Source organism: Tenebrio molitor, chromosome 1 (assembly GCF_963966145.1).
Source record: "Tenebrio molitor chromosome 1, icTenMoli1.1, whole genome shotgun sequence".
NCBI lineage: Eukaryota > Metazoa > Arthropoda > Insecta > Coleoptera > Tenebrionidae > Tenebrio > Tenebrio molitor.
In genome coordinates, this window is record NC_091046.1 from 1,313,215 (window position 1) to 1,341,104 (window position 27,890).

Here is a 27,890-nt window from a genome sequence, read left to right on the forward strand (position 1 = left end):
TTCAAGTCAGTTTCCTGTTTTGTTAAATTGGATTAAAAATGTGTGAGTATTGTTATATTGCAAACTAGTAAAACTGACAACAATGCACTAGACAATGACGCAGTTTATAACCTCAAACTTAGAAAAACATAACCTAATTCAACAGACAGCTTTACTGCCAACTTAAATGCACTTTTTCCATGGCCTCCCCTTATGCCAAAACATCGTGAATGGCATATACCTACTATCATCCATAATGATATATTTTTTATAGAATAGATACGTATTACTTAAAATCAGTAACGAGCATCATAGATAGAAGTTTTCACTTCTGTCGTGCGGTCTTAAGCACACACTCTTTTTTATAGTGATTTTTTATTTTATTCAATAATCGTAAAAACTTCATATAATAAATATTAAATAAACAGCCATAGACCGGATGCAGAGCAACCTTGACAAGATCCTTCCGTCTCATTTACGCGTCCCAAGCTCGCACCCGCTCGCAGTCTCTCATTTTCATAAAATGCGCTTCTTTAAACAACATCCTATCTCCGAAATTCCTGGCTTGCCACATCATCCAATCACCTGCAAATCACACTTTTACGGAAAAATGAAAAACGCAAACCGACCCCGCCTACGATTATTCATTTGTTCGAGGCAAGAATCTTTCAGTTTTAGGAAAAACTCCTCTTCTATGGATTTCTCGATTTGGCGGAAAACGGCTGAAGAACGTCGAGTCACTTCCGGTTTTAGAAAATACTCTATACCGTGTTTGGCTGTTCGTTTCAAAACTTGATGAACCCTGCAAGATAAGATATGTTAAAATGAGTCACCGATCTGGGAAATCGACCTTACTCGGTCCGGTGAAGACTGTACAGAGGGTCACGAGAGGTGCCCAAGTACACTAGCGCCACTATCGCCAAGACGACGATCAAAAGTGACACGTACACGTAGTGGTTATTCTTGGCTTCCTGGAACAACAAAATTAGTCTAAATTGGATGTGCTAGTGTTGGAGTTAGTTTACTTGGGGTCTTGGAGCGTCGAAGAACCACTCTCTCTCGAATGGTGGTGCTTCAGGGGGGACATCAGGTTCTTCCGTTTCACTTTCTGTAGTTTCATCTTGTAGCGGTTCACGATCTAGAGTGATATTGTAGATCAAACGTTGGAATTTATCCGCCAATACTTCAACAGCTCTGTCTGCAAGCACACTTATTGTGAACGATACAGCTTACGTGGGCTCTCCAGCTTTGCACTTACTCACACGTTGAGTCACCTCATTTGCCTCCGGATGGTTGTTCCTGTCAGGATGGATCAAACGAAGTATTCTTCTGGACGCCGCTTTGATTTCTTCACCGTCGGCGGTTCTGGGAACGTCGAGTACTTCATAGTGATTTTGACACCGCTGAATTCTGACAATTTCGGCTTCCTGCTTGTCGGCGAGACTCATCTTCCTTACTCTCTCAATAAATGACAACTGGGTTTCTCCAAATAAAATAACATCAAACGAGTATCTTATCAGTTAGCGCTATCGCACTGTTGTATACAGGATGTCGCAAAATTAACGTATTCCAGTAAATTAAAAACTATACATATTATAATTCAGAATAAGTGGCATCGCGGTAGGCGTTGGAAATTCAAATTTACGTTGGCAGCAAGACCCTTGCTAATAATACCCTAGTTTCGTGGTAACCTTCGCTTTTAATTTGGCTTTGATATTATCATTGGAATCGTTTTGTGTTTATTTTCTTGTTATAGTATTTGGAATTTCCTTGTTTCATTTATGAAAAGTGTATTATTTGTCTGGGGGGTTATCTCTGCTGTGGGTGAAAACCATGTTAAAATTATGTAACGCATAACCTCAGAATAAAGTAATGACGGTTTCACATGTTTACTAAATTTTTTGACATAACATACAGCTCACTTTAGAGAATCAACGCCTACCGCGATGCCACTTATTCTGAATTATACTATATATTTTTTTTACTCTCAAAATAAGCGAGAAAAGACATTGCGAAATTGACCAATCAGACGAGAATACCATCGAGGACTTAATTGGTCGCTACGCAATCGAATATTATCGAACCGCGCGAAACTTTTTATAATCAAATGGTCCACTGCTTTTTTTGACAGATGTTTGTGTCATCTTGACAATTTAAACATTTTAATTTGTCATGTAGGTGCATAATTAAAAAAATGTTACATAGTAAAACCACAGTATAATAACCAGTAGCGACAGAAAGCTTAATTTGCGAACGTGACCCTTATTGACTTTTACTACCCAAACCGTCATTTCTCAAACAGCGGTGGACGTGAATAGGCAACTCCTTATACATACAAATTCAGGCACATTTCGGAAAACAGAAAGTTTTAGTGGAATTTACATTTATTAATCAAAGAATTCATAGTGATTCAGGGCTACCACCACAAATTTCAAACGAATTCAAACATTTTCAAGGACTTTACTACCCAAACCGTCATTTAGTCGTGTTCATAACGACCCAATGCTTTTCTTATGGACCTGTCATTTCGTGTCGCTACTGGTTATACTGTGGTAAAACTAACAAGTGCAAGTTACATATTAATCAAAAAATTAAATTTTACGACAAGAACCACGAGGAGGTCTAGAGCATTCTTGCCAGGAAAGGAAATAGGAAAATAGGATATAGGAAAAGGTCAGGTTCGGGGGTAGAAAAAAAAATTCTAAAAATTAGAAAACAAAATAAATTCTAAAAATTGGAATAACAAATTATAAAACTCTGAAAACAAAAATAAACTTCTCAAAATTAAAATAAAACCCTTAAATCTAATTTAAAAAAAAAAACAATAAATAAACTGAAAACATAAAACAAACTACAAAAACAACTAAATAATTTTCTGAATAAAAACCTATTCATATTTGTATATTAAATCAATTTTACGCGATTTTGTCGTTGCAAAATCATCATGAATTTTTGTATAGAAATTTTCGTCTTTAATTAATTCTTTAACCAACCCTCGTTCAATTGCTAAAACCGACAAATTATTTAAACGGGATTGGGACATTGTATTTCTACTGTTTTAATGCCGAAAAACTTCTTTCTACCGATGCTGATGTTGGCGGAAGAGATACAATTAAACAAAACAATTTATACAGGGTTATTCACGAGAGGGGTACTTCTGAATTTTTATTTTGGCGCAACTAGCAATACCAATGGCAGTAACTACTAAATCAAATGTGTTATTTCTTTTAAATTAGAAATCAAAGTAAGTTGGATAGATTTGTGAGAAATGTCAGATTGGCAGATAAGTAACCTGTATTTAATCAAAATTCAACAAATAAATTAACAAATTAAGTTAATGCAAAAGGTGTGCGAAGTGTCTACCATCGGCTTCTAAACATCCGCAGCGGCGACAGAATTCTTTCCACACTCTCCATAAATGAGGAGCATGTCAGTCTTTTCGTCGTTATTGTAAAAACACATTTTTCGAATTGACAAAAATTTTTTGCTTTAACGTCAAAGAGACAGAACTAAGATCCATTGTGGATTCAGTTATAATTATTTTCAAAATTTGAAATGAAGATATTGTTGCAATGTGTATAATGGGTTGCGGTAAAAAGAAATTCAGAAATATCCCTCTCGTGAATAACCCTGTATATTTCCGGAACATCGGTAATGATATCATTTTTATAAATGAATTCATTTCTCTAACTGTCGGTGAATTACTAAAAATTAATTTATCCGAATACAGAACTTGCAACTCCCTTTTTAATCTTTCATTATTAAAGAATCCTCGATAATTATTAATTAAAGAATTAAATTGTTTTTCGGAAAAATTACGACTGAACACATCAAACTTATTACTGTCAGTTAATTCCAAAAAATTAAGGGATGAAATGTCTTTAAACCGTATTTCAATTTGATTTATAAGTAAATCTAAAATTTCGAAAAATAATAGTTTCTTAGAGAAGTTATCTGTTAAAGACATCCTGCATTTTTTTAATTTCCAAATAAAAATTATTAAAATAGTTATCATTTCGAAAATTTTTTTAGAGTTGCTACAAGTGAAATTATCCTTTCATTGCAGTACGTTATATCGGATAACCTATTTTGGATTATGGAAAAAACGGTTTCTGTATGAGTCAAAATTAAACGAAAAGTATAAACACGAAATCAAAGTCGGTCAACAATTTTTTAAAACCGATAGATTCCCGTATCGAAATGTCATCCCATTGGTCTAAATTTTCAATTATGTGATCAAAAACTTCAATTAAATTTGTTCTGTTATCGAATAATGTATTGACAACGCGAGATTTAAAGTTCCATCTGGTCTCGGAGTTACTTGGTAATCTTTTTTTACAAATTGAATCCAAGAAGTTAGTACGTTTAGTAGATTTTGTAAAAAATGCAGAAAATCCCGAAACGTTTGAGAAAAAAATTCTACATTCTCTAATTCGTTTACACGAATCTTGCAATACTAAATTTAATTTATGGGCGTAACAATGTGTAAAAAGTGCTTGAGGAGCGACTGATTTAATTTTGTTTTGTAAACCCCCGCTGCCCCATCATATGTTTGTCCGTCTAATTTTGTTTCAATATTAAAATGACGAAAATTTTGTTGCAGCAGAGTGAAAATATCATTTGCAGTTCGACCATCGCTTACGTTAAAAAATCCGAGAAACCTTTCCAAAACTTTACCGTTGCTAACAAAACGAAAAATAACAGACATCTGTGAAAAACATGTGATATCTGTATTAGGCATTCACGATCTTTTTGGGACCGAGTTGGCTATGTCCATCTAGTGATTTTGTTGGCAGTACCTCGGTGATAATTATATTCCCTAAAGTAAATTGACACTTTTTGTGTTAGGTTAGGTGGTTGTCAGTTTAAGGTTATATTTTCTGAATAGGTACATTGTTGCCAGATTTCTTAAATTTAGTATATCCTTTTTAAATTGGAAATAGCATCGTTTAAAAGAAATTTTTTGTTGTAACAAAATTATTTTGGCAATTTTGACTTTTCCTTTGACGAAAATGAAAATTATCTTTACATACTTAATAAATCAATCACTTTCTTACGAATATTAAAATAAGAAATCTGGCAATATTGTAGCAAGAAAATGTCGAACAGACACTGACAGAAAAAAAAGTTGCATTCGTTTCATCACTGAATCAGTTAGTCCAACTTGAAAAGAAAAAATCATAGCCAACTCGGTCCCAAAAAGATCGTGAATGCCTAATAGTCTCGTCTATTTGCCACGAAAAACAATTACCTACCTTTTGAAACAATAGACCTTTACAAATAAGGATCTTCTTTGTCGCACAGTGACGACAAAGAAAATCCTTATTTGTGTAAAGGTCTATTGATGAAAAGTTGCCAAGCAACATTTTGTACACCCCTTAAAATCTGTCAAAAGTGGGCGCGCTTTATTTGAAAAGTCAAATTGTGTAAATTTATTGAAAGTACTCTAAAAATAGTCTACAATGGCAGAAATTTCAATATTGTTGAAAAATGAAACAATTTTTGCCTATGGAGAGTGTCGTACTGTCGTAAGGCTAAGAATGACACTGTTCGTTTTCTCGAGAAACAGTACCTTTGTAAAATATCCGCCATCCGGATCGTGTTTTAGTGCTTTATGTAAGAATTAAAGCATCCAGTATAATAAATTACGTCCAAATGTTGTCTTTAACTTTGTAAGTGTTTATAAAGTTAGAAAGATAAGTCAGCGCAAAGGGGTGACCAAAATTCGGCAATAGTGTATACGTGTCTACGTTTTTGCATCTTTAACAAAGTTTTTTCTTTTTTCTTGCAAACCCGATGTTTTTCAAGGACGAGTTTCTTCTTACAGCATTTTTATTGACAATCAATTTTTTGATATAAATTTCAAGTGATTCAACATTTTAAAAAGGCATGTAAAAATTACGTTTTGTAGATTTAGGTTATTGCATTAATGGGATTTTATTCTTCATCGTCTAAAATATGTGCATTTTAAATTTCACAAAAATCCGTTGGCAAATAACCGCGATATTAGATTCGAAAGTCTTAACTGAAACACCTATGCTGTATAGTAGGTACTCACTTTGCTTGTAGCTCGTAAAATGGTATTGCATTATTATGAGCGATTAACGAGCACAATGATTGGGTTTGAAAAGGTTGAAAAGCAATGGGGGCAATTTGCTGTAAAATGCAAATATACCTACTAAATGTACAAGAGTGGTATTCGAAAGAATATTAGCCCAAAAACAAAGTCATGGAAAGTTATACATACTCTTTATTTACAAAAATTACAATTATTTACAGAATTTGTACTAATGGCATCTGGCATTATATGTACAGTCCCGAGCAATAAATTTTGGTCGTCAAAGTCATTCTTTGACGCAATCGAAAATGCTCCATTGTAAAACAGTCGTAAATATCATAACCTATCATAATGTTGTATGACATTAATTGTCATTTTTTCTCATTTTTTGACACTTTGTTGACATGGGCATAATCAGGCAGGGATTTTTTTTTAATTTGTGACGATCTAACCAAATTTTGAAATGACATTGACGACCAAAATTTATTGCTGGCGACAGTACAGGTACACGCAAATAACAAAGTTGACTACTTTCTAAAAAAAAAAAATAATGATTGGGTTACTTATTTTTTTTTAGAAATGTCAAAAAAATGTTGGCCAGGATTCCGTGTCCGGAATAGTACAATATTTTTTGTAACGAATAACCCAAGTATTTAAAAATAAAATTAAAAAAGTAAATAATTTAACATTAGTAGGTAACTTTTTCACTATTGGGTTGGTAATGTTGGTATGACTTTCCGCGCCGATTACTAGATTATTAAAATTTAAAGCATTGGTGGTGGCGGTTTATTCTGGATCCATAATTTTTTCTGTCATAACGCCCATTTTGTTTAAAGGAAATTGACGTTTCCGTCTTACGTCATTTAATAAAAACCTTATAAAACAATTTGCTCTAGTTTCTGTTGCAAAGTAAAAAGCACCGACGTGCAGGAAAAACGTCTTCCTACACCCGGGAAATACCAATTTTCAGGCTGAGTACAAAAAAATATTTCCTGCCAGGATTTATAAGCCCCGTACCCTAAACCGCAACTTACTCCTAAAGTACCATAAAATTTTACGAGCTACAAGGAAAACGAGTTTACTATACTCTACACCTTGTTCGGCTGTCCGTTTCAGAATTTGATGACCCCTGCAAGATAAGATAACTTGAAATTTGTTACCAATCTGGGAGATTTGACCTTACCCGGACCGGTGAAGATTGTAATAAGGGTTACAAGTGATACGCAAATACACTATTGCCACTATCGCCGAGGTGACGATCAAAATTAGCACGTAGTAGTTATTATCGTCTTCCTAAAACAACAAAATTAGACCAAATTAGATCTCTTAGTGTCGAGTTTACGGGGGGTTCTGAAATGTCTAATAACCACTCTCTTTCGAATGGTTCTTCATGGAACGATTCTCTTTCGAATGGTTCTTCATTGGACCACTCTGTTTCGGATAGTTCTTCATCGAACCAATCTCTTTCGAATAGTTCTTCATCGAACCACTCTTCTTCGAATGGTTCTTCATCGAACCACTCTCTTTCGAATGGTTCTTCATCGAACCACATTCTTTCGAATGGTCCTTCATCGAACCACATTCTTTCGAATGATTCTTCAAGGGGTACATCAGGTTCTGAATCCTCACTTTCTTCCGTTTTCCTTTCTGTAGTTCCACTCTTTTCCGTTTCACTGTCTGTAGTTCCATTTTCTTCCGTTTCACTTCCGGTAGTTCCATTTTGTACCGTTTCACCATCTAATCGTGCTCGTGCACTAATATCGTAAATCAAACGTTGGAATTCGTCCGTCAGTACTTCAACAGCTTTGTCTGCAAGCACACTTGACGTGAACGGTACAGTTTATGGGGCCTCTCCAGCTTTGCACTTACTCACACGTTGAGTCACCTCATTTGCCGCCGGATGGTTGTTCTTGTCAGGATGGATCAAACGAAGTATTCTTCTGGACGTCGCTTTGATTTCTTCATCGTCGGCGGTATTGGGAACGTTGAGTACCTCATAGTGGTTTTGACACCGCTGAATTCTGGCAATCTCGGCGAGACTAATCGCCTTTACGTTATCAGCAAATGACTAGTTTCTCTAGACAAAATAATATGAAACGACCATCTTATCAGTGAGCACTATCGCGCTGATAGTGGAGATCTGTTGCCACTACACAAACGACAAAGTCCCGGAAGGAGTGCAGAAAAAATGTAAAAGCGTAAAATTGCACTTTATTTTTCCGATCGTGCGTCCCAACAACAGCTGCCGCTTGAGACAAATCGTCCACCATCTAAACCTTATTACAATAAATATAAATACTAGATTCCATAAGAGGGATGTATAATAAAACAACAACAAAACTATTGCTACAACAAACAACAAAATCATTCAATCATCTATCCGTAGTTCTTCAGCGTCTGCAGTTTATCGCACGCCGGCATCTTGATATTTTGGGCGGTCTGGAACAGTTCTCTGTCCCCGAAGTTCCTCGCCTTCCAGATCATCGAATCACCTGAAACCCACTCTGCACAAAAATCCTTTTCTTTCAAATCTCCCCCTTACGATAGTTTTTCTCCCGGTAGCAGGCGTGTCGCAGATTCGAGATGTACTCCTCCTCGACCGACATCTCCAGCCGCCGGACGGACCCCTGGAACTCGGTGGCGAAGTTCTCCTTCACGTAGTACGGCACCCTGAGATTGGCTGTGCTCCTGCCTATCGGGTATTTCCTGGAAAACGAGTTTGACACGTCGGCGAGACTCCACAGCCGTCCACTTACGGATTCGCCTGGAGGCTGTACGGGGGGTCGGACACGAAGAAACTGGACGCCATCGACAGGACTATGGCCAGGATGATGGGGAGGAGCTGCACGAAAGCGGAGTAGTTGTTTTGCTGGAACGGAAGAGTCAGATCGAGACTTGTACGATTTGGGGGCTCACTTCTCTGTGGTGGTGGGTGTGGTGGGTCTCTTGCGAACCGGTGTTTTGTCTCTGCCAGCGGCCCCCGCGTCTCACATACACGTTGGCGCCGTTGAAGCCGCCGCCGAAGAACATGTTGAAGAACTCGTCGGTGGTGTCGGCGTCGAACTCTCGATAGTTGTTGGTGTAAGACCGCGCTGACAGTCTCTCGTCTTCTGGTCCGAACTGGTCGTAGTGCTTGCGCTTCTCGACGTCGGTCAGCACGGCCACGGCGTTACCTTGGTTCAAAATTCAAATTACAATGTTTTAACGCTCTTCTGTAGGTCTGCGTCACTCACCTATGGCCTTGAAAGCCTCCGCCGCCCCCGGGCACTTGTTCTTGTCAGGGTGAAACTGCAGCGCCAGCTTCTTGTAAGCTTTCTTGATCTCCGAGTCGGTCGCGTCCTTGCTGACCCCCAGTATTTCATAGTAGTCCTTGCATTTGTTGATCTTCTTGACGGCCTCCAACTGCTCGGGGGTGTACTCGGGGGCCTTCTTCGGCTCCTCCACTTTGGGGGCAGCGTTCCGCCGCCGCGGTTGTTCCGTCTCGACTTTCTTTTCCGCCATCAGTTGGATTTGAACGAGGAGATCTGGACAAGTGTGAAAGGACACGTCAGTTGTCCTGACTGGGATTTGACATACCTTGGGCTTTCTGTGAAGGATACAGACGCTCGGCTTTGTGGAGAAACTTCTCGGCTTTTTCGCGATTGCGTTCTTTGATGTAATTTTCGGCGAGTTTGATGCACCGATCCGCCTCATCTTTATTACCTTCCATCACAAAACACCTATTTTATAAACTGGACGACGCGAAAAGCCTCACAAATCAATCGAGTGGTTCGCTCTGACGAATTAATAAGAAACAGCTGATTTCATTTTGACGTTTGTCAATTAAAATGACATTTACAACAGACACAGCCAAACTAGAACGATTCCCGACCCAACAAAAAGTATTTTTCTTCAAAAGAATTTATCCAAGCGTCGTACAACTACAACAATGATGACATCATGTCACTTTCACCGCCAAATTTTTTTGGACAGCCTATAAAACACCATAAATAACGCTCGCAATTTATCACCGTTATCTTTATTTCTGTGGTGCGGTTGTCGCGTTTTCCCGTCCGCGGCGGCAGCGTCGTCTTTTTCCAATATGGCGCGCGGTGCAGTGACGTGTTTGATTATTTTTGTTGTAATTTGTGGTTTTCTGAATGTAAAAGGACAAAAGGACATTATTTTGTTGAACGAGGACAACTGGACGGACATGCTGAAGAACGAGTGGATGGTAGAATTGTAAGAATTTGTTTTTATTACTCAAAACAAACAAGCGCCGTCATGTCAGATGATCTCGACCGAAACCGACTCAAAAGTCGTGGAAAACGCGCCTCCCACGCTGACCGCATGGTCATTTCGATAAAATGCACCCCGGAAAACCAATTTCCGGTATCGATTCGTCCAATTTATATCGATGTCGGGCGGGCGTCGACGCCGGTTTTTTCAATGTAATTGGTCAATTATCGCCCAGTTTTTGCTGTGGGCAGCGCGATTGGTCACGCTCGGTGTGTGGAAACGCGGAAAACCGGTAGGAAATGCGGGTTTTGGTGGAAAATTGGGGGCGAAGTGACGTTGCTGGAGGAAAACTCGTGTCGGTGACGTCACGATGTTGACAAAACGTCATAATGCAGTGGCGTTCGTGGCCCAAAAACCGGCATATTTTAACGAAAAAGCTACTCACTAGCGAAGCTCGTTACGCACAATTTAGATATTTTCACGAGTGAGTGATTTTTGATTGAGTCTCGAATAGCGTTAAATTAGCACCAGTAATTGTGTCAATTGGGTGCTGCATCATAAGTGCTAATTTTTCCGAGTTCTGCAAGTTAGGGGGATCCAAGATGTGGACACGGACCGATTGCAGTGTTAAATAAACAGTCGAAGTACAGGAAATACGCGACTGTTACCCATATCTTGAAATAGTAGAGTACGTGCAAATCGAGAAGTACACGGGCGGTCCCATGATTAACATGATAAGCAAGTAGGCCAGACACCACGTGGTGTGTACTTTTCATTTTGAGCTCCACTTTTATTCCACTGTCGGGTCCAACGTACCGATCGAAAGGTTTTTTAAATTTAAGAAGAATTCTATTCTAAAGGATAACGGGTCAGAACAGGTTAGGTTTTCAGTTTCTTCCGTCATTTGAACATGATGAAGAAACTGGATGTGAACATTATTCAAGTCGATGGAAAGCTCGTGGGGTGAAAGCGAAATCCTGACGAACTTTCCAATCGTTGACAATATGTTTAGTAGGTGGAAGTGCTTCAAGAAGTAGAGAAATGTTTTGTATTATTTATTAATGATAGATGGAATCTCTTCGGTTGTGAACACTTTCTTTTGATGAATCACCACATAAGACACGAGATTCGGCAAATAATGGTTTTATCGTTTTTCAAAAAGATCCGAGAAAGATTTGGACATTTTTGGATTCCACATTGAGTAATGAGAGCAATTCGCAGCTCATCCTCATGGTGAATGAGGACTATTGTGGTCCTTTGACCACTACTTGGCTCTGGGAAAAAGGACTTTTTGAGCGTTAAATCATTTCCGTCGAAACCAGATATTTACCAAACGATTTTTGTAGGAAATTGCAATCAAACAAGAAGTTAAATTTCATTCTGTCAAACACAGCAATAAATCGTTGAGATTGATCGATACCTCACTTCGTAATCACAATAAAATGTTTCCATTTAATTTTTGTAATCGGAATGTTCTTGGGCAAATACGCACAAGAATGGACCCAGATAACAGAAAACAAACAAGTAAATCCTGGAATATGTTTATTTATTCAAGCTGGTACAATTTCTTTCCATTTCAAAATATGCATATTCGAAATAGCTGGTGGATTAGTTGGAAGCTCTGCTGCGACACCGTAAAAATATTTGTGTTGACAACATTGTGAAACTGTACACTTTTAATCCGACCATTTCATTAAACGTTTCGCTTTAATCTCCTTTGCAAGACGTTGCAACTGTAAATATTATTGTACGTCTTCATTTTTTAAATTTCAAGCATTTTTCAGGAACTCCGTCATACCGAGAATTATTTTTTATTTGAATTTCTTCGTAGTCTCTGACGTTAACGGTTTTTTTTTCTGCGCCTCTGTATTCTGCAAGTCACTTGCAAATAACCACCAAATGTGCATTTTAAATTATAGCCACTTTGGCAAACAGGCTACCAAAATACGAGAATTGTTACGCCTAATATTAGCTTTTCCTGTTTTCGACCCTGCGTCAGCTGAAAACAGTGAGAATTTGAAAAATGTATTTTTAGGAATTCTAATTGGAAATTTGAATAATCAAATAAACAAAATAAATTTATAACGAGACGTCATAAATAGTTTCGTTAAAAGCTTGCGCTCGCTAACCGCGTTTCAATCACTTTTTTAGTATCTTATAAAATAAAAAAAAAAGTGAGACCTTGATGAGTAACGCTCTAGAGCCCCAAAAAACATCAGGGGTCACTATTATTACTTGTGAACAAAATAGAATCATACCGTCGTCGTTATTTTAAAAAGTAGAGGTCGCACTAATTTTAGAAAAGTAAATAAAAAAAATATCCGGGGACTTGATAAAGAGTAGATAAAAAGTGTTTGGTAGTGGATTGGAAAAAATTATCGGGAGGGAAAATAATTGCATATGAAAATGAGAAGAAGCGATTGTTGTGTTTAAAAATATGTATTTTTTTCATTGAAAAATAAATAGTTACGCGCCGTGGTGCCCCGCCTGCAAGGGCCTCCAAGACACTTGGAAGCAATTTGCGTCGTGGGGCGTCGACATGGGCATCAAAGTGGGCCAAGTCGACGTGACGTCATCGCCCGGCCTCAGCGGCAGATTCATGGTCACGGCGCTGCCCACCATATTTCAGTAAGTCCCACCCGAAAACTCCACCTTCGCCGTACTCACCGGCCGATTCGCAGCGTCCTCAACGGCGAGTTTCGACAATACAAGGGTTCCAGAGACAAGGAATCCTTCATGTCCTTCGTGGTGGAGAAGAAGTGGCAGCAAGTCGAACCGGTGCCTTATTGGAAATCGCCCAACTCCATACAGATGTCGATCGTTTCCACCTTCTTCAAGTTGTCCCAAACTCTGAGGGTCAGTGGGAGGGTAGTTGTTTGTAACATTCTCGCTGACTGACGGTCTGTTTGAAGCTGATCCACACGAAGCTGATGGACGACTTCGGACTTCCGACGTGGGGGTCGTACTTGATCTTCGCCGTGGCCACCATCATCATGGGAGCGTTGCTGGGGTTGGTCCTGGTGTGCCTGATCGACCTGATCTACCCGCCCAAGCAGCCGGTGGTGGCGACCAAAGAGAAGAAGAAGGCGAAGGAATCGGATGACGAACTGGTGAGTCTGGAGGGAAGACGGAAAAGATGTGTAACGGGGGTTTCAGGGGGATGAGGACATCAAGGACGACCTCCTGGACCTGGAAGGATCCGAACAAGAGAAGAACAAGAGCAACCCCAGCAGTCCCAACGCCAAGAAACGCAAACCGAGGAGGGCGGACTAACAGAACGCAGCTGAACCATGAGACTTATTCCAGAGACAGTTGGGGTGAACTAACAATAAATGGAAACGGATAAACAATTCCATGAAGATATTTAAATTTTTCTATTATTATTAATATTATTGTAGATTTTTTCAATAAACTTGTGATGTTATTTTTTACGGGATCGTGTTTGACGTCAGGTCTGTCAAAATTTTGACATATATGTTTTGAGAGATAGTAGGCGCGTGTCGAGATCTGTCAAAATTTCGCGTAGTTTGTCAACACTCGGCGAGATGAAGCGAATGCTTAAGTACCCCTCCCACCTCCTGTTGTGCGAAATGTCTGTATTTTCCTTGCAGGAAGAAGGGCTTCGTGATCGACAAGATCACGGAGGACTCGTTTTACGAGAACTTGCTCCTGGGCCTCACCTCGGTCCTCAAGAGTTGCCAGTTCGTCACGCAAACCAAGCTGGAGCGTTACCCTCCGGCCACCGTCGAAGAAGTCGCCTTCTGGGAGTACACCAACGGCCTCCTCTTACCGGAAGACTTGCGCAACTTCTTCCTCTCCACCAACGGCTTCTCTTTCACCTACAAATTCCAATACGACAAAGCGGAAACGGAAGAAGTCAACCACGTGGTCGCGGGCATCGAGATCAACCCCTTGTCCAAGCTCGAGAGGATCACCACCACCGACACCATGTACCTGACGGAGAGCGGCATCAAGATTCTAGCCCCCTACAGCAAAATCCACGTCCTGGCTAACCTGGAGGACAACTGTGTTGTTTTGGCGCAGTTCAACCCGTCGAAACCGCCCAACATCTGGTTGTACTACAAGATGAAGAACTTCTACTTGATGTGCGAGGACTTCACGACGTACTTCCGCATGGCGCTGGCCCACCTGGGGGTCCCCGGCTGGCAGCTGTCCATCCTCAAGGCCAACCTGCCGGAGTGGAGCTCGGAGGTCATCCAGATAACGGCGCCCGGGATTTTCGAGAACCGGTCGCCTCTCGACAGCAACGGCCACCTGAACGTCCTGTCGGAGCACATCTTCAGGATCAAGGAGGACTCGTGCACCGTCACCTCGACGAGCTTGTGCGAGAGCGAGAGGGTGGCAGGAGTGGGGAGCGTGTGCGGCAGGCGCAAACCGTGCAAGAACAAACCGAAGAAGTGAGCAGTTCATGTTTACGATTTTTGTAACAAAACTAATACAATGGATAACAATGGAATCGGGTTAACTAGTGGAGATTCCGCAAGAGCGCAAACAAGTGTATTACAAAATTGAGCAAAACTTTGACTAATCTTAGACCCCATCTGCGCCGCCAGCGGAATCGGGGGCACATCTTCGAGGAGGGCATCCAGGAACAGCTTCATTCGTCGTCGTCGTCGTAGAGGAACCGGCGCCGCTTGGGCGAGAAGATTTCCTCGCTGGAGTCGTCGTCGTCCCTGCAACACTCACTCTTGTACTTTTTACCAGCCCACCGCAAACTGTCCCTACCTCCGACGGGTGACGTCGACTCCACTCTTCCTGTGAATCTTCAAGATGGTACCGATCTCTTTGTCCTGGCGTTTCTTTTTCTTCTCGTGGGCAAATTTCTTCACGTAGGTCACTCTCTTCTTCACCGGAATCTCGTCGCTTTCGTCTTCGTCAGTGTCTTCGTCGGTTTCATCAGTGACGTCGTCTTCGGGAGAGCACTTGTTGCCTCTGATGCAACTCTCGCTGACGTCGTCTTCGTCAGTGTAGTCATCTTCGTCGCTCTCTTGCCACTTCTTGGCGCGAACCTTCCTGGTGGTCACCTTGTCCTCGTCGTCGTTGTACCTTCGACCCTTTCGTCCTTCGCCTCTGACGGGCTTGCGGTCTTCCTCGCTGTCGCTCGCGTCGCCTCTGTTCTTCCTGTTGGCCCGTTTGGCGAACTTGAGGTCCTCCTCGTCGTCGCTGTGGCGCCCTCTGTTCTTGGCCCTTCTGTCGTCCCTGTCGAGGTCGCGCTTCGAGTACCTGTCTCTGGTGTCGCGCCTGTCGCGTTCGTCGTACTCGCTCAGCTTGTACTTCCTGTCGGCCTCGACCGAGGGGACGGCCGCCAGGCAAACCAGCAGAAGAGCGAAACAGAGGAGGAGCCTGGAAGACGGCGGCAAGTTCGAATTTGGGCGGGAATTTCAAAGTACTCACCTCATTTTGGTCGTTCGAAGCACTCCAAGTGGCTCGACTGGCGCTCCTCGTTGGTCTTAAATAGAAAAAAGTGTTTGCTTTGATAAAGCGGTCCGATTAAGCTCTTTTAATCCGGGGCTCGTTGTTTGACTCGCAACAAAGAAAACAAATATTGTCGGAGTTTAGGTCGAGGCGGCGTTCAACGATCGCATCTCTAATAAAACCACCCACAAGATCGAATGTTAGTATCATTGATAGGTGAACGTCTCAATTCGCAACTCAAAATAAACTGAAAATTATTAGATAATTTTCGGTTTAGTCTTCCGTCCTCATTTAGCGGCGCGGTTGGAACGAGACGGCGGCAAAGACGTAGTGGTAGTATTTTTAAAACCTGGCAGAGGATCTTCGACTGCTTACGTAGCCGATAAATAAATTTCTATAAATAAGGCCGCTGCGGAGAGGGACTCAGTGCGATTTTCAGTATTATATGGTGTAGTGCGTGTAAGTTTCCATCTTGCCGTAAGTAAATAGGATGTTTGCTTGCGGTTTTACTAAACCACGTGTCGGCTCCCGATCTAATCCTCCTAGTTTCGCAACTCACACCGCTTGCATAACGCCCTTCGTAATCAGAGCCGAATCGACAATCGCGCCAAACAAACAAACACAAGACAAAACAATTATTTTCGGTGGACACACCGACGTCATCAAAAGCCTTGACAGACTCAAAATTAGGCTTTGATATAAGCTGCGACCGTCGCCATTCTTCGCATGATGGATTTCTTGGAAACCACTCAAAACTAGACTCATCTCCGGATAATAACTCCATAGAATCCGTCTAGACGCTCTTGTTTTGACGACAACGTCCTCGTTGTCAGTTTTGTGATTTTTGCGGAAGATCTGCGTCCTCACAGTTATTTTTGGCAAAGAAGTATCTGCTAATTGGGTTCGTTGCCTTCTCCATGTGCTAATGAAAAGGCGGAAGTTGCACCAGCCTGGACCAACGCACATTTCAATCATCGACCGATCGATCTCTAAAAATAGAAAAGTAACATTTTGACTTAACTCATTCTAAATTGAAGAGATTGTGCTTGTGGACAAACGCGGGGATTTGTGGTTTGGTAGTGGCGCCACCTGCTGGTACACCACGAATTCTTGACATTTACATCTGCTAAGTCAGTGGCTTAAACCTAATAAGGTCAATGTCATTTACTTAAAAGACATTAGACAAAATTCTAAAACAAATGACGCCTCTGATAACCAAATCAACATTAATTTGTGTAGAATCTGACTGCAGGCATACTCTCTGGAACAAAACACATGTTGCGACGTTGCAACATTGATCCATTGACTCGAGTTATGACTCCGACTTATTTTCCAAGAATTTTCTAGTTCAAATTTTAACGTGCGGGTGTTAATTAAACTAGTCTATTTCTGTTGATATCTAGTTTTTTTGTATATTGATTCTTTGCCTTGTTATTTATTGCGGTCTTGCACCATATTAGATATTACCTAGCATATTAGATCTTCCTTGGTGTCAACCTTATTGAAAACTTCCGTTTCCAACAGATGTAACGATAACGCAACAGATTTTTTCAAACAAAAAAACTATTTCTGAGCGTTTCACCTCTACGGTGTGACGTATTGTCCTCGAAAAACCTTCACGACGTCGTCACAGTGTGCGCTTTTGTTTTCTCTTGCTGAAAATCAAACAATTCACCCTCTGTTGTCAACATTTTGCCAACATCAAATTGTGCTAATCGAGGCAAAAATACAAGCGATGGTTTGTTTCCTGTCTGGCTTTTGTTTATTTTGTGCATTTAACATTTCGACAGCTTTGGAGTGGGTGGTGTGACGTTTTTCCAAAATGGTGTAAACTCTTTGTTGTCCTGTACTGTATAACTGGTTGCCTACTTAACACATTGACGCCACGCAAATTTTTCCTCTTCGTAAACGTCAACAATTCTTCTGCTTTTGGCAAAACTTTTGTTGACACGGTTCGCATTCTGCGCATTCCCCAAAATTAGTCCTTTGGCCGTAAATTAAAACATACACATTGTCCGTTGCCATTTTGAGGTTATATTTAAAAATGCGCTGTGTAATTGTTCAATCGAGCACGTGAAAGTCTTGGCATCGCCTTCGGTCGAATTTCCTCGGAATCCTAAAAATAACGTTTGATAATAACACGTAGAGTCTCTTGGAATACGTTTTGATATCGTTAAGAGTCACGCAGATCGCTCGTTTTTTGTGTAGATGTTGTGAGTTGTCGTTTAAAAATAAAACCAACTCACACCCCCTCCTCATCACGAATTTTTCTTGTCGACAGAGACGTTTTAGTTTAAGTTCGGTGACAATGGGCAACACGCGCAGTGCAACAGAAAACGAACAACCTGACATTTGGTGGGACAACAAACCCATGAACTCCCCCGAGAAAGAAGCCGCAGCGGCTTCACCCAGCGAGAGCAAGACCGCCCGGCAGAGGCGCATGAAAGAAGAACTCGACCAGTTCAAGCTGGACCTGGCGCGGAAGCACGAGAAGCGCAGAGAGTTCATCCGGGAGAAGCGAAGAGAGATGGAGGAGTTGCGAGAAGAAGTGAAACGTCTGAAGCAAGAAAACGACGAATTGAAAGCGAACAGGGGACTTACTTGTGCGACGAACGACTTGGAAGACATCAGACGGAAGAATCTCGAGTTGAAGGTGACGATCACGAAGTTGCAGAGCGACCTGCAAGACCTCAACTCCGAAGTTGTCAGTTTCGAGAAGGAGAGGGAGGATTACAAAGCGCACGTGGTCGCCCTCAAAGATGTGGTCAGCGTGTCCAAACAGATGCTGATGATGAGAGAAGCGCAGTTGACGGAGTTGCGCGAGAAGGTGAAAGAGATCGAAGCGTCTCTGGCCGAGAGAGAACTGACTGCTTTGTCGCAAGACTTGAGGGCGGAGTACGAGAAGCAGCTGCAAAACATCCGGAATTTGAGGGCGGTCTACGAGGAGCGACAGAGAGTTGCTGCGAAAGAGAAGGAAGGAATGAGGAACGTGTTGGATGAGGTCAAGAAGGAGTTGCAAGAAGAGAGAGACAAGAATAGGTGAGTTGGGTGCGGTGTTTTGTCTCCGGTCGTCACAAGTATTTGTAGGGAGCTTGGAGAGACCATAGAACGGTTGGAAGAGGAGAATTCCAGTAAATACGACGAAATTAAGAATCTAGAGTCGAATTTGGGATTGACCAAAGCCGAGTGTCGCCAGTACCAAGCGGAATTGTCTGTCATAAATCAGGTGAGTTTTGTGGGGTTCGTGTGCGTCTCAAGTTTTGTTTGCAGCTCTTTTCACAGATCCTTCTCGGTTTCAACAACAACCAAGAGATCGATATCGAAAAGTTGATCAAATTGTTAGAAGAGAACCACCATCTCCTTCAAGATATCGCCATCAACGAAGACTCCAACCAGGTTTCGGCTTTGCCGAAAGTCCTGTTGGACCTCGTGAGCGAAGTCAACGATTCCAAGGACACGAACGAAGAAGAAGAAGAAGTAGAAGAAGCGCCACGGGCAAATGCAGAATCTCAGATTTCCCACCAGCTGAACAGCGCCTCGGAGATCGTCGAGAACTTGCCTAAAGTGTGGAAAGTGTTGATCGAACTGTTGAGCCACCAGAGCGCCCCCGTCAGCACCGAGGACCCGAAGAACCCCTGCTACAAAGTGGTGGAGACCCCCAAAGGGCCGCACCTCGTCCTCAGCGTCAGCCAGACCTTCATCCGCCTCAAGGTGAGTCGAGCCTCCCCCGCGACACTCTGTTCATGCGAAACCTTCTCAGGACCTCATCTTGGAGAAGAAGTCGTTGGAGCGGGAAACTTGTCGCTTGAAGCAACTCAACAACCACCTCGAGGGCCGCATGCAGGAGCAGGAGAAGCGCCTGGAGCTAGTCTCCACCGAGCTGTCCGAGACCTGGCACGTGGTCGGCAAACTCCAGAAGAAACACCAACTCCTCCACACCCAGGAGAAGATCCTGCGCTACGAACTGGCCCAGAAGCGCAAACTCCTCACCGAACTCAAGGTCGAACTGGAGTACAGTCGCGAGAAGTGGCAGGAGGCGCGCGAGAAGAACTCCAACACGGAGAAACAGTGGGAACAGTTGCGCATCGAGTTCGCCTCGAGGAAGAGCGGCGGCGGTGATGATTCGAACAACAGCGTCGAGAGCGGCTACAGCGACGACAAGGAGGAGTGCTCGAGCGAGGACGAGCCGGGCTACGAGACCGACGTCTCCGAGACCAACCAGAAGCAAGACCTCGAAGAGAAGAGCGTGGACGAGGTGCTGTCGGCGCGCGAAGAGAGGCTGATGCGGCTCGAGAGCCAGTGCTCCAGTTTAGTGCAACAAGTGACGAACACTACCACCCGGAGCGAGGCTATCGTGAACAAACTGGACGCCCTGCACGAGATTTACGGGGAGGAGCCGCGGCGCGACGACCCGTCCGGATTGGGCAGCTCGACCGACGGCGGGCGGAGTCCCGAGTGACGACGCCCCAAATTCTCGCATCGTACAAATCTCCAAGTATTATCGTATCGTTGTTGTATTATTTTTGCATATTGTTTTTATATGGCAACTCAATATTTTCTGTATAAGTGAATCATTAAATTATTTTGAAAGAATCACAAGGCCCACGCTTTGACGTAGTCGACCTCGAGGCGGCTCGCGTTGCTCCAAGTCGCGCCCCATTGCGCCGCCGCCTGATAGAACTTTTTCTGCGACTTGGGGTCGTTGTTCGTCCAGGGCTTGGTGGCGTCGCTGCGGTCCTCGAAGCAGTGCCCCCCGACGCCCACCCCCAACACCAGATACATCTAAAACGACAAGTTATCCATTATCTCCCTCCGACGAGCGTGTCCAGCTCACCTCTTTGTCGAAGGGCGCGAACGACGTCCCCCCGCGCCACCTCTCGACGTTCACCAGGTCCAGGTTGTAGGCCTCGCTAACGAAACCGCCCTCCGGGGGGTAGATATTGCCGTACACCTGGTCGTCGACCATCATGGTGATCTGATCCGGCTTCCAGATCACGATGAACTTGTGGAAGTCGTCGCTCCAGGAACCGGAGTTCTTCACGATGTTCTTCACAGCGTAGTTGCGCGCCGCCGGACTGCTCCCCAAAATGCACCCCCCTCGCAAGTCCCTGCAGAGATCCTCGTTCCCGCCCGAAAACGCAATCCTGATCTGACCGGACGCGTACCCAGGGCCGTACTCTTCGTTCACCGGATTCAGGTAGAGCTCCGGATAGATCCAGTCGCCTTTGGGCAACTTAGCCCGGATTTCCACCTTGCCGTACTTGAAGGACCATTTACCCTTCGTGCTGATCTGTGCCGACGTCACCGGCGGGAGGATTAAGAAAGCACCGGGGGTCTGGACGCATTCGATGGACCCGGGAACTCCTGTGCACCTGTCACAACTCCATAAAATGAAACGCGACTCGTCGTCCACCACTTACGCAGGCGCCAGGTTCACTTTCTCCCTGCGGCTCACGAACCCCTCGCCGAACACCGCGTCCGAAGGGACGGGCCGAATCGTCAGGCGGTGGTGTTTCACTTGCAGATTCGGTGGACCGGCCCTGTAGAAGACGAACTCGTAGTCCTGCAAAATTCGAATTATTACAATATTCGCAGAAAAATTCTTCTCGTACCGGTTTGTCCGCAAATTTCACTTCCGGTCTCCAAATGTTTGTCTCGAACGTGGTGAAATCCTCGTGGAAGATTTGCTCCCCCGCGCACACCCTCTCGTTGACCTTTGTCGTCACGCTGGCCTTGCAACCGCTCTCAAGAGTCGTGTGTTCTTGCGGTGGAGCCTTGGTGACGGTCGGAGGAGTAACAGAGGGCGCCGCTCCATCTTTGTCCAACAGCTGCTTCACCACGAACTTCTGGTCGTCGTTGGGGTAGCCCAGTTTGTTTTTGCCGTCGAAGTAGTCCACGTAGGTCCAGTAGTACAAAATGTCGCCCTCTTTCAGTCGGGCGTTAGCGTCGTAAAACGTCCATCGGCCATTTTTGGCTTTGGGGATGTCTCTGGAAAATGTACCACCCTCCCTCCCGTTCATTTCCTCGTTGATCTTGCCATGGAAGGCGAACAACTTGATTCCTTCTTGGTCTAGAGCGGCAAAATAAAACGACCGTAGTGAAGAAAACATCTTTCTACCTAATAATAAGCTGTGCGTTTGTTGCATCAGAAGCATAAATAAGAGAAAAAAGTGGTTATCGTAAAAAAGAGATAAAAAAATGTATACTCCTGCCTACCGGGTATCGATACGCGCAGACCTCGAGGTCGAAACACTTCGACCAAAGCATCTGGCACCTCAAATTGACCGAAAGTAGATCTCACTAAACAAAATATAAACACCACCAACACTTTCATCGTTGCTAATTGCAAACGCTAAATGCGACGCTGTTTATCGATACCACTTCTGTAAACATTTGACTGAATTCATCGCCGATCCAAGGCCTTTGGAAATTCCATAATTGCCAAGAAGAACTTGCTTCTTCAACAGGAGGGGATTCACGAAGATTCGAACAAATTTTCGTCGTAACGATTTATAAAATTCTCAATAACAATTTGTAGTAATCAGAGGACTATTACGCAGTTCATATTGATAGCGACGGTGCCGCAAGTGGTGAAGCTGTGTTAACACTTGGGCCCGACTTCGCTGGAGCCGGTCCTGTCGCGCTGCGACCGTCACGTCAGAGCGATTTTCATAACGTGCACGATCCATAATGACATGTTATTGTATCATTGTCTTTTCTTGCTTGATCAGTGTCTAAACTCCACGAATCAGACTGCTGACGCGTGTTTACAAAGATATTCCATCATTTCGTCGGGCCGGTCGACGACAGTCTCGACTTTTCGTTCTTATTTTGAAAGTTTGACGTATTTCGAACATAACCTCAAAGAAATATGATATGTCAAAGCGTCCGATAAATTGTTATACTGCATGTCATGAATCTCCCCCTTTCGGACAGTTTATTAGGCCGACAGAGGAGTCGACAATGGACACCTTTGGTAACCCAACAGGTAACCATCTCGATAATTTGCAAACGCGATAACCTGTCGGTCCGTTTCAAGTACCGTCTCCGACACGTCTACCAGATTTTCGGCCTGAATTTCCCTCACCTACCGAAAAAGGGCGCTTACTACTTCACCCTGCACCTGACCACGATGAGCGCCCCTTTCTACACCAGCGAGAAACTCGACAGCGCGAACCCAAAGTGGTCGGAGCTGGACAGACGCAATTTGTCGAATCTGTCGACAACAGGTGCCCCCCTGGACTAATTTCGAATTCCCCTTTTCACGCACTTTTTGTAGCTGTGGTGTTGCGAGTGTGGCGACACTCGTGTGACGCCGCCGATGCCATCGTCTCCACTTGGGGCGTGAACTTGTCGGGACTGGTCTACTTGGGGAACAAAATCGCCGAGATCCAACCGGCCTTTTTCACCCCGAACACTGTGATATTTAATATAAGGGGCGGGTTTTTCACCAGCAGGCAGGTGGTCACCGAGGAGAGCGGCAAGTCGCCGCCGTTCGTCGACAATCTCAACGTGAAGGCGGTCGACGGGTGCAAGCAGGTGTTCAGGAGGACGGCGGTTCGGGCGCCGAAAGCGGAAGTCAGGAGCAGTTACAACATCAACAAGTTGCGCAAGCTGCACTCGTTACAAGTTACTATTAGAAATAAGAGGTTAGATGTGCAAGTCGTTAGGGAAAAGATTGAGGTTAAGTGCGGGCTGAACAATTCGGACGAAGCGAATTCACCGGAAAGTCCGCGCGCTTCTAGTCCGTCGAATGTTAGATACGCCCCCCAGTTACTTACCATGAAGTCGGTCAACAAGATGTTGGAGGTAAGACATAACCTCATTTTCATTTCCAACGTTCGCACCGGCGGCACTTACCAGAAACGTGTTTAAAACGCACCGTGCGTGTGGCACGTGATGTTTGTTCTTGTAAATAAAACGTTGTGTGGATGTAAATCAGGAAATGATGTAAAAATGTTTGTGAGAAAAGTGACAGTTGTCACGTGACGTACGCGTTGCGCCACGCACCGTTGATAATTTGAAAATCTTTTTCCAGCAAAAACCGACGAAAATGCAAAGAAAAGAAATGGAAAAAATGCGAAACGAAATCGAGATCGAGCAGTTCAAAAGTAAGTTGTTGTCGCAAGAACGGGATAAAAAGTCCGCCCTGATCAGACGTTTCAAGAACAAATTAAAAGACCTGGCGGAGGATAACGAGAGGAAGAGTGAGTAGATCTCGAGAGTGTTGACCATCATGATACGTTTCCCGTTGACAGACTTGGAACTCATGGACAGCTACTACAGGCTGAGCCGAGAAACCGACAAGTTGAAGGAATTGAAAAAGAACATGGTGCCGACCCACGACCTGTTGATGACGCTGTATTCGCAACTGTACCATCGGAGGAGGCAGCTGTTGCAGCAGTTGCTCTTCATCTACCCCATCCAGCAGATGACCGAGAAGAAGTACACCATCCAGGGAATCTACGTCCCGAATTCGGACATTTTATCAGGTTGGTGGCACTGCACTTTTGACATTTGACAGGTGACAAGTAGCGGTAATTTCAGATTGTTCGGACACGGGGATTTCCGTCGCGTTGGGCTACATCACCCACGTCCTGTTGATGTGCTCCACCTTCCTGCAAGTGCCCTTAAGATACTCGATGACGCATTACGGATCGAGGTCGTACATCACCGATCACGTGTCGCCCAACTTGCCCGAAAGAGAACGAGAGTGAGTTTGATGACATAATTGACATCTGTCACTTGTTCCGTCATGATGAAACTCTTCCAGCTTCCCTCTGTTCACCAAAGGCAAAGAGAAAATCCAGTTCACCTACGCCGTCTACTTACTGAACAAGAACATCGCCCAGTTGCGGTGGTTGTTCTTCATGCACACCCCCGACCTGAAAGCGACGTTGCCGAACCTGCTGACCTTCCTGGAAGGCCGAGACTGCAAGGAGACGCTCCCCTTGGTGACGTGCAGTTTAGGCCTGAGACCGGAGGCGGAGAGCGTCCGCGTCGAGGAGACCGTGAAACTGAGCGAAGAGCGCTACCAAGAGCTGCCCAAGAAGTACAAGATGTACAGGAGCAGCGAGTGCGGGCCCGGCTTGAGCGAGATCCTGGCCATCCCCGAAGCCTTCATGAACAAACAGATCACCTCCGATTCGTTCAAGAGTTTCGCAGCCTCGAAACAGTCAGGTTGGTATTGTTGATTTTAGCGTAGTGTCAGTACTGAAGGTGTTGCGTTTCAGCGGACCAAAGCAGCGCTTCGATCGTCATAAAGGAAGGAGTGGTCGACGAAGACAACAAAAATTGTGATAACGGCGAGGAAGTGATCGAGCAAGGGACGGATCTGCTCGATCCCTCCGTCGACCTGGCGGAAATGGAGGCGGACCGGACGGGAGGTCGGGAGGAGAAGCAAGAAGCGGCATCGGAGGAGAGCGTGCCGAAACTGGACGACGGCCAGTCGGAGCTGCTGGAGAAGTGGATGAAGAACGGCACTTCGTCGGAGTGTTGCAGCAACGACGGGAGCCTGGTGCAGACTTGCGAAAAGTTCGCCGAGATTTCCGTCAGTGCAGTACAAACTCTCGACAGTCCTCTGATGGCGAGGACGGACGCGCTTTTGAACACGAAGTCGTTCAACTTGGTCAAGCCAAAACCGAATTTGTGATTGTTTTATCGAAATATTTAATATTTTATTTTTTACAACCCGGTGTATTTAACACTCTTGTTTTTCCTTTTGTAGATTACATATGTTGATTTCAACTGGATTCATATAATGAATATTTATTCCATTTTACTGGATCTTTTATTTAACCAGTACTGTTCACTTAATCGAACTTGTGTACGAGGTTGTGGTACCGCTGGGCGAGGTGTCCCAGCATGGTGGCGTTGTTGGCGTGTTGTTTCCGCAGCAAGAAGATTTCGGTGACTTCATCGAAGTCGGCGTGGGTGTACTGGGTCCCGGTGGCGGCCTGGATTATGTCCAAGAACTGCGTACCGAATTCCAGAGTCGGTTCGATAATGGTACCTTCTCCGTAGTCGTTCCACGTGCAGATCTGTATGACGTCAGTGTTAGCCAAAGCCAAATCGAAGGTGGCTTGGAAGGTGTCGGTTCCGAATTCGATGGTGAATCCAGGACCGGGCCAACCTCCTTGTTCGTAAAAAGAGTTGAAACCGGGATAAGCCACGCCTACTTTAATCGGTACCTCTTGGAAATTGTACCTAAAACGATCGATCACCAAGAGCATTACAAAAACTCGCCCTCACCAGTTGTTCAATCCGTCCAAGTAGTTGGAATAGACCCAGGCGTACTCTCCTTTCACGAAACTCCCACCTTGTTGGTTCTGGTTCCACAAGGTCAAAAACGTCGGTTTGGGGTCGAGAGGACTGAAGATTTGGTCCCAGTTGTCGTCATAAAGCGCTTGGGGCCCAAAATCGAGCAAGAGCGGAGCCCCGTCGAGCTGAACGTAGTTCCCTTTGCTGAAGTAGTTGCTTTGGACGTACTGCATGTCGGCGGTGCCTTGCGCGATCTTGTCGCCGACCCCCGCAAGGTTCAGATTGTTGTCTTCGTAGACGACGGCGAACTGGAGACCGGCTCGGCTGGTACCGTCGATGATGGCCTCGGCGTTTTCCTTGTTCTTGGGATAGTCGAAAGCTTCGGTGGTGCCGGGCCAGTCGATGAACGCCCCCTTGATTCCGGCAGTCTTCATCGCTCCCAGCTGCCAGTCGACGACGTCGGGGTCGCCGGAAGCGTACGCACCGATCTCGGGGTGGTAGAAAGAGGCGATGTCTTGCTTACCGTCGACGACGTTGTCGGGGTTGCGGTTCGCCATGGTCCAGTGGATCCCCCACTGGCCGCTGTTGCTCTCTTTCGTCTCGAACCAGGGCATCATGTGGACGTAGACGTCGGCGCCGTGGGCCGAAAAGGCCCAGAAGAATAACGAAAGAACTGCTACTTTCATTTTTGCGAGTTGTTTATTGTGGTGAGCCAGAGTGGGTCCTTATATAGGACATCAAAAGGACCCCAAGAGTGATTACGATAGCTGAGACACTCGAGTTTTTGTTATCTGTCAAAAGTTATTTTTGTTTTGATTTGTTCCATCTGGTTTTGATTGATGTGGAGTACCCTTTGCCCAAAACTACTAAACAAGCGGACATGAGTCAGTAACAACTTCGATTAAATCAAGTAAATGATGAAACAACACTTTTTTACTTTTTTACAACTTGTAAGAAGTTATTTCCAGGTTTTTATCTTTTCAACAATTAATAAAAATGTCGAGTACTTTGTGTGATTTTTACAATTACATTTCTTTTATGAAAACCGGATGATGGGCATGTTTGCAAATTTTGTCCAAGTCAAGTGTCATTTGACTTTTACCAAATAGATCACTGAAGACTGAAACGCTCAAGAAGAAGAATTTTCGAAAAACCAGTTTTGGTACTTGTTTTCTAAATTGAAAGGAAGATTGTCAAACATTTTGTGGTTCTTTCTGAGTCACTCCAATAAAATAACAGTAATTGGGTTCTTGTGCAAAAAATGTAATTGTTTTTTACAATTATACAGTCTATTTTTTAAATCAGTTTCCCCATATAAAATTGAGGTTATGAATGTCTAACGTAATTGAAATGTCTAACGTGATTTTCTTACTCAATTCAAGTTTGTCACCGAATCAGGGCCATTTTTCCACTCTCTATGAGGGGCTGCCCACTAGCCTTTTTCGCGAAAGCATCTTTTCAAATTTTGTGCGTTAATTTTTCAACGCAAACTGTTATGCGCAATGACAGCACCGATGACCTTGAACGGCTCGACGCTGCCAACGTACATTGTGAAATGCACTATTTTCTACGTTCAATTTCTCATACCAACTTGACAACACTTTGACAGTTGATTAAAAAAAAAATATAGTCGGCACGTTATACAGCGTGATCAACAATGGCTGAGTCTGTTGGCAATGAAACAATTGAAAAATATTGGTGTTTTTCTGTTTCGTAATTGGCACTGACCGGATGTTTTAACTTGACACGACATTTAAAAAAAATTTGGTTATGTCGGGTATGTTTATGCTATTACAAAAATGACCCTTTGATGGTAAACGTCAAATGCTCCTGTCAACTCTGTCAAAGCTGACAACCTGAAATGCGTTTAGATTACAGTGGTACCAAAATCATTCAAATTTTCATTGCTACCAACAGACTCAGTCATTCTTGATCACGT

General features: G+C 43.8%; 9 protein-coding genes across 14 annotated transcripts; 4 read left to right on the plus strand and 5 right to left on the minus strand.

Annotated features, from left to right (window-relative positions):
- Positions 1-337: 337 nt before the first annotated feature.
- On the minus strand, positions 338-1,569 carry LOC138129899 (dnaJ homolog subfamily B member 14-like). 2 transcript variants are annotated; one of them, XM_069046226.1, is made up of 5 exons: positions 1,238-1,563; positions 1,005-1,177; positions 835-950; positions 618-781; positions 338-564 (listed from the first exon to the last, which is right to left on the minus strand). In XM_069046226.1, the coding sequence occupies exons 1-5, from the start codon at positions 1,425-1,427 to the stop codon at positions 455-457; spliced, it is 753 nt and encodes a 250-aa protein (XP_068902327.1). In that variant the 5' UTR covers positions 1,428-1,563; the 3' UTR covers positions 338-454. The 2 variants fall into 2 exon arrangements, with proteins under 2 accessions (XP_068902327.1, XP_068902335.1); XM_069046234.1 differs by having other exon boundaries at positions 450-576; positions 1,238-1,569.
- Positions 1,570-8,228: 6,659 nt separating this feature from the next.
- On the minus strand, positions 8,229-9,954 carry LOC138129873 (dnaJ homolog subfamily B member 14-like). Its single transcript, XM_069046190.1, has 6 exons — positions 9,614-9,954; positions 9,271-9,561; positions 8,954-9,210; positions 8,794-8,906; positions 8,580-8,743; positions 8,229-8,529 (listed from the first exon to the last, which is right to left on the minus strand). Exons 1-6 carry the CDS (start codon positions 9,744-9,746, stop codon positions 8,414-8,416), a joined length of 1,074 nt encoding a protein of 357 aa, XP_068902291.1. The 5' UTR covers positions 9,747-9,954; the 3' UTR covers positions 8,229-8,413.
- Positions 9,955-10,096: 142 nt separating this feature from the next.
- LOC138129892 (thioredoxin-related transmembrane protein 1-like) lies at positions 10,097-13,686 on the plus strand. Its single transcript, XM_069046213.1, has 5 exons — positions 10,097-10,258; positions 12,722-12,883; positions 12,937-13,111; positions 13,168-13,365; positions 13,412-13,686. The coding sequence occupies exons 1-5, from the start codon at positions 10,119-10,121 to the stop codon at positions 13,526-13,528; spliced, it is 792 nt and encodes a 263-aa protein (XP_068902314.1). The 5' UTR covers positions 10,097-10,118; the 3' UTR covers positions 13,529-13,686.
- On the plus strand, positions 13,679-15,300 carry LOC138129884 (tubulin polyglutamylase complex subunit 2-like). Its single transcript, XM_069046200.1, has 2 exons — positions 13,679-13,817; positions 13,867-15,300. Exons 1-2 carry the CDS (start codon positions 13,801-13,803, stop codon positions 14,675-14,677), a joined length of 828 nt encoding a protein of 275 aa, XP_068902301.1. The 5' UTR covers positions 13,679-13,800; the 3' UTR covers positions 14,678-15,300.
- Positions 14,672-15,823, minus strand: LOC138129925 (transcriptional regulator ATRX homolog). Its single transcript, XM_069046260.1, has 3 exons — positions 15,671-15,823; positions 15,002-15,619; positions 14,672-14,949 (listed from the first exon to the last, which is right to left on the minus strand). The coding sequence occupies exons 1-3, from the start codon at positions 15,673-15,675 to the stop codon at positions 14,874-14,876; spliced, it is 699 nt and encodes a 232-aa protein (XP_068902361.1). The 5' UTR covers positions 15,676-15,823; the 3' UTR covers positions 14,672-14,873.
- Positions 15,824-16,017: 194 nt separating this feature from the next.
- LOC138129790 (probable DNA double-strand break repair Rad50 ATPase) lies at positions 16,018-20,284 on the plus strand. 3 transcript variants are annotated; one of them, XM_069046104.1, is made up of 5 exons: positions 16,018-16,150; positions 17,973-18,730; positions 18,779-18,917; positions 18,962-19,402; positions 19,452-20,284. In XM_069046104.1, exons 2-5 carry the CDS (start codon positions 18,000-18,002, stop codon positions 20,148-20,150), a joined length of 2,010 nt encoding a protein of 669 aa, XP_068902205.1. In that variant the 5' UTR covers positions 16,018-16,150; positions 17,973-17,999; the 3' UTR covers positions 20,151-20,284. The 3 variants fall into 3 exon arrangements, with proteins under 3 accessions (XP_068902205.1, XP_068902201.1, XP_068902195.1); XM_069046100.1 differs by having other exon boundaries at positions 16,025-16,168; XM_069046094.1 differs by lacking the exon at positions 16,018-16,150 and adding an exon at positions 17,274-17,429.
- LOC138129821 (beta-1,3-glucan-binding protein) lies at positions 20,188-22,211 on the minus strand. 2 transcript variants are annotated; one of them, XM_069046124.1, is made up of 5 exons: positions 21,908-22,211; positions 21,304-21,761; positions 21,112-21,254; positions 20,526-21,063; positions 20,188-20,473 (listed from the first exon to the last, which is right to left on the minus strand). In XM_069046124.1, the coding sequence occupies exons 1-5, from the start codon at positions 22,023-22,025 to the stop codon at positions 20,285-20,287; spliced, it is 1,446 nt and encodes a 481-aa protein (XP_068902225.1). In that variant the 5' UTR covers positions 22,026-22,211; the 3' UTR covers positions 20,188-20,284. The 2 variants fall into 2 exon arrangements, with proteins under 2 accessions (XP_068902225.1, XP_068902229.1); XM_069046128.1 differs by having other exon boundaries at positions 21,304-21,820; positions 21,908-22,048.
- A 169-nt stretch (positions 22,212-22,380) lies between these two features.
- On the plus strand, positions 22,381-25,472 carry Uvrag (UV-resistance associated gene). Its single transcript, XM_069046087.1, has 8 exons — positions 22,381-22,679; positions 22,731-22,920; positions 22,971-23,500; positions 23,730-23,898; positions 23,950-24,183; positions 24,239-24,404; positions 24,465-24,871; positions 24,925-25,472. Exons 1-8 carry the CDS (start codon positions 22,605-22,607, stop codon positions 25,341-25,343), a joined length of 2,190 nt encoding a protein of 729 aa, XP_068902188.1. The 5' UTR covers positions 22,381-22,604; the 3' UTR covers positions 25,344-25,472.
- Positions 25,444-27,434, minus strand: LOC138129860 (uncharacterized). Of its 2 annotated transcripts, XM_069046180.1 has the most exons (3): positions 27,324-27,434; positions 25,943-26,742; positions 25,444-25,897 (listed from the first exon to the last, which is right to left on the minus strand). In XM_069046180.1, exons 2-3 carry the CDS (start codon positions 26,635-26,637, stop codon positions 25,504-25,506), a joined length of 1,089 nt encoding a protein of 362 aa, XP_068902281.1. In that variant the 5' UTR covers positions 26,638-26,742; positions 27,324-27,434; the 3' UTR covers positions 25,444-25,503. The 2 variants fall into 2 exon arrangements, with proteins under 2 accessions (XP_068902281.1, XP_068902273.1); XM_069046172.1 differs by lacking the exon at positions 27,324-27,434 and having other exon boundaries at positions 25,943-26,806.
- Positions 27,435-27,890: the final 456 nt, after the last annotated feature.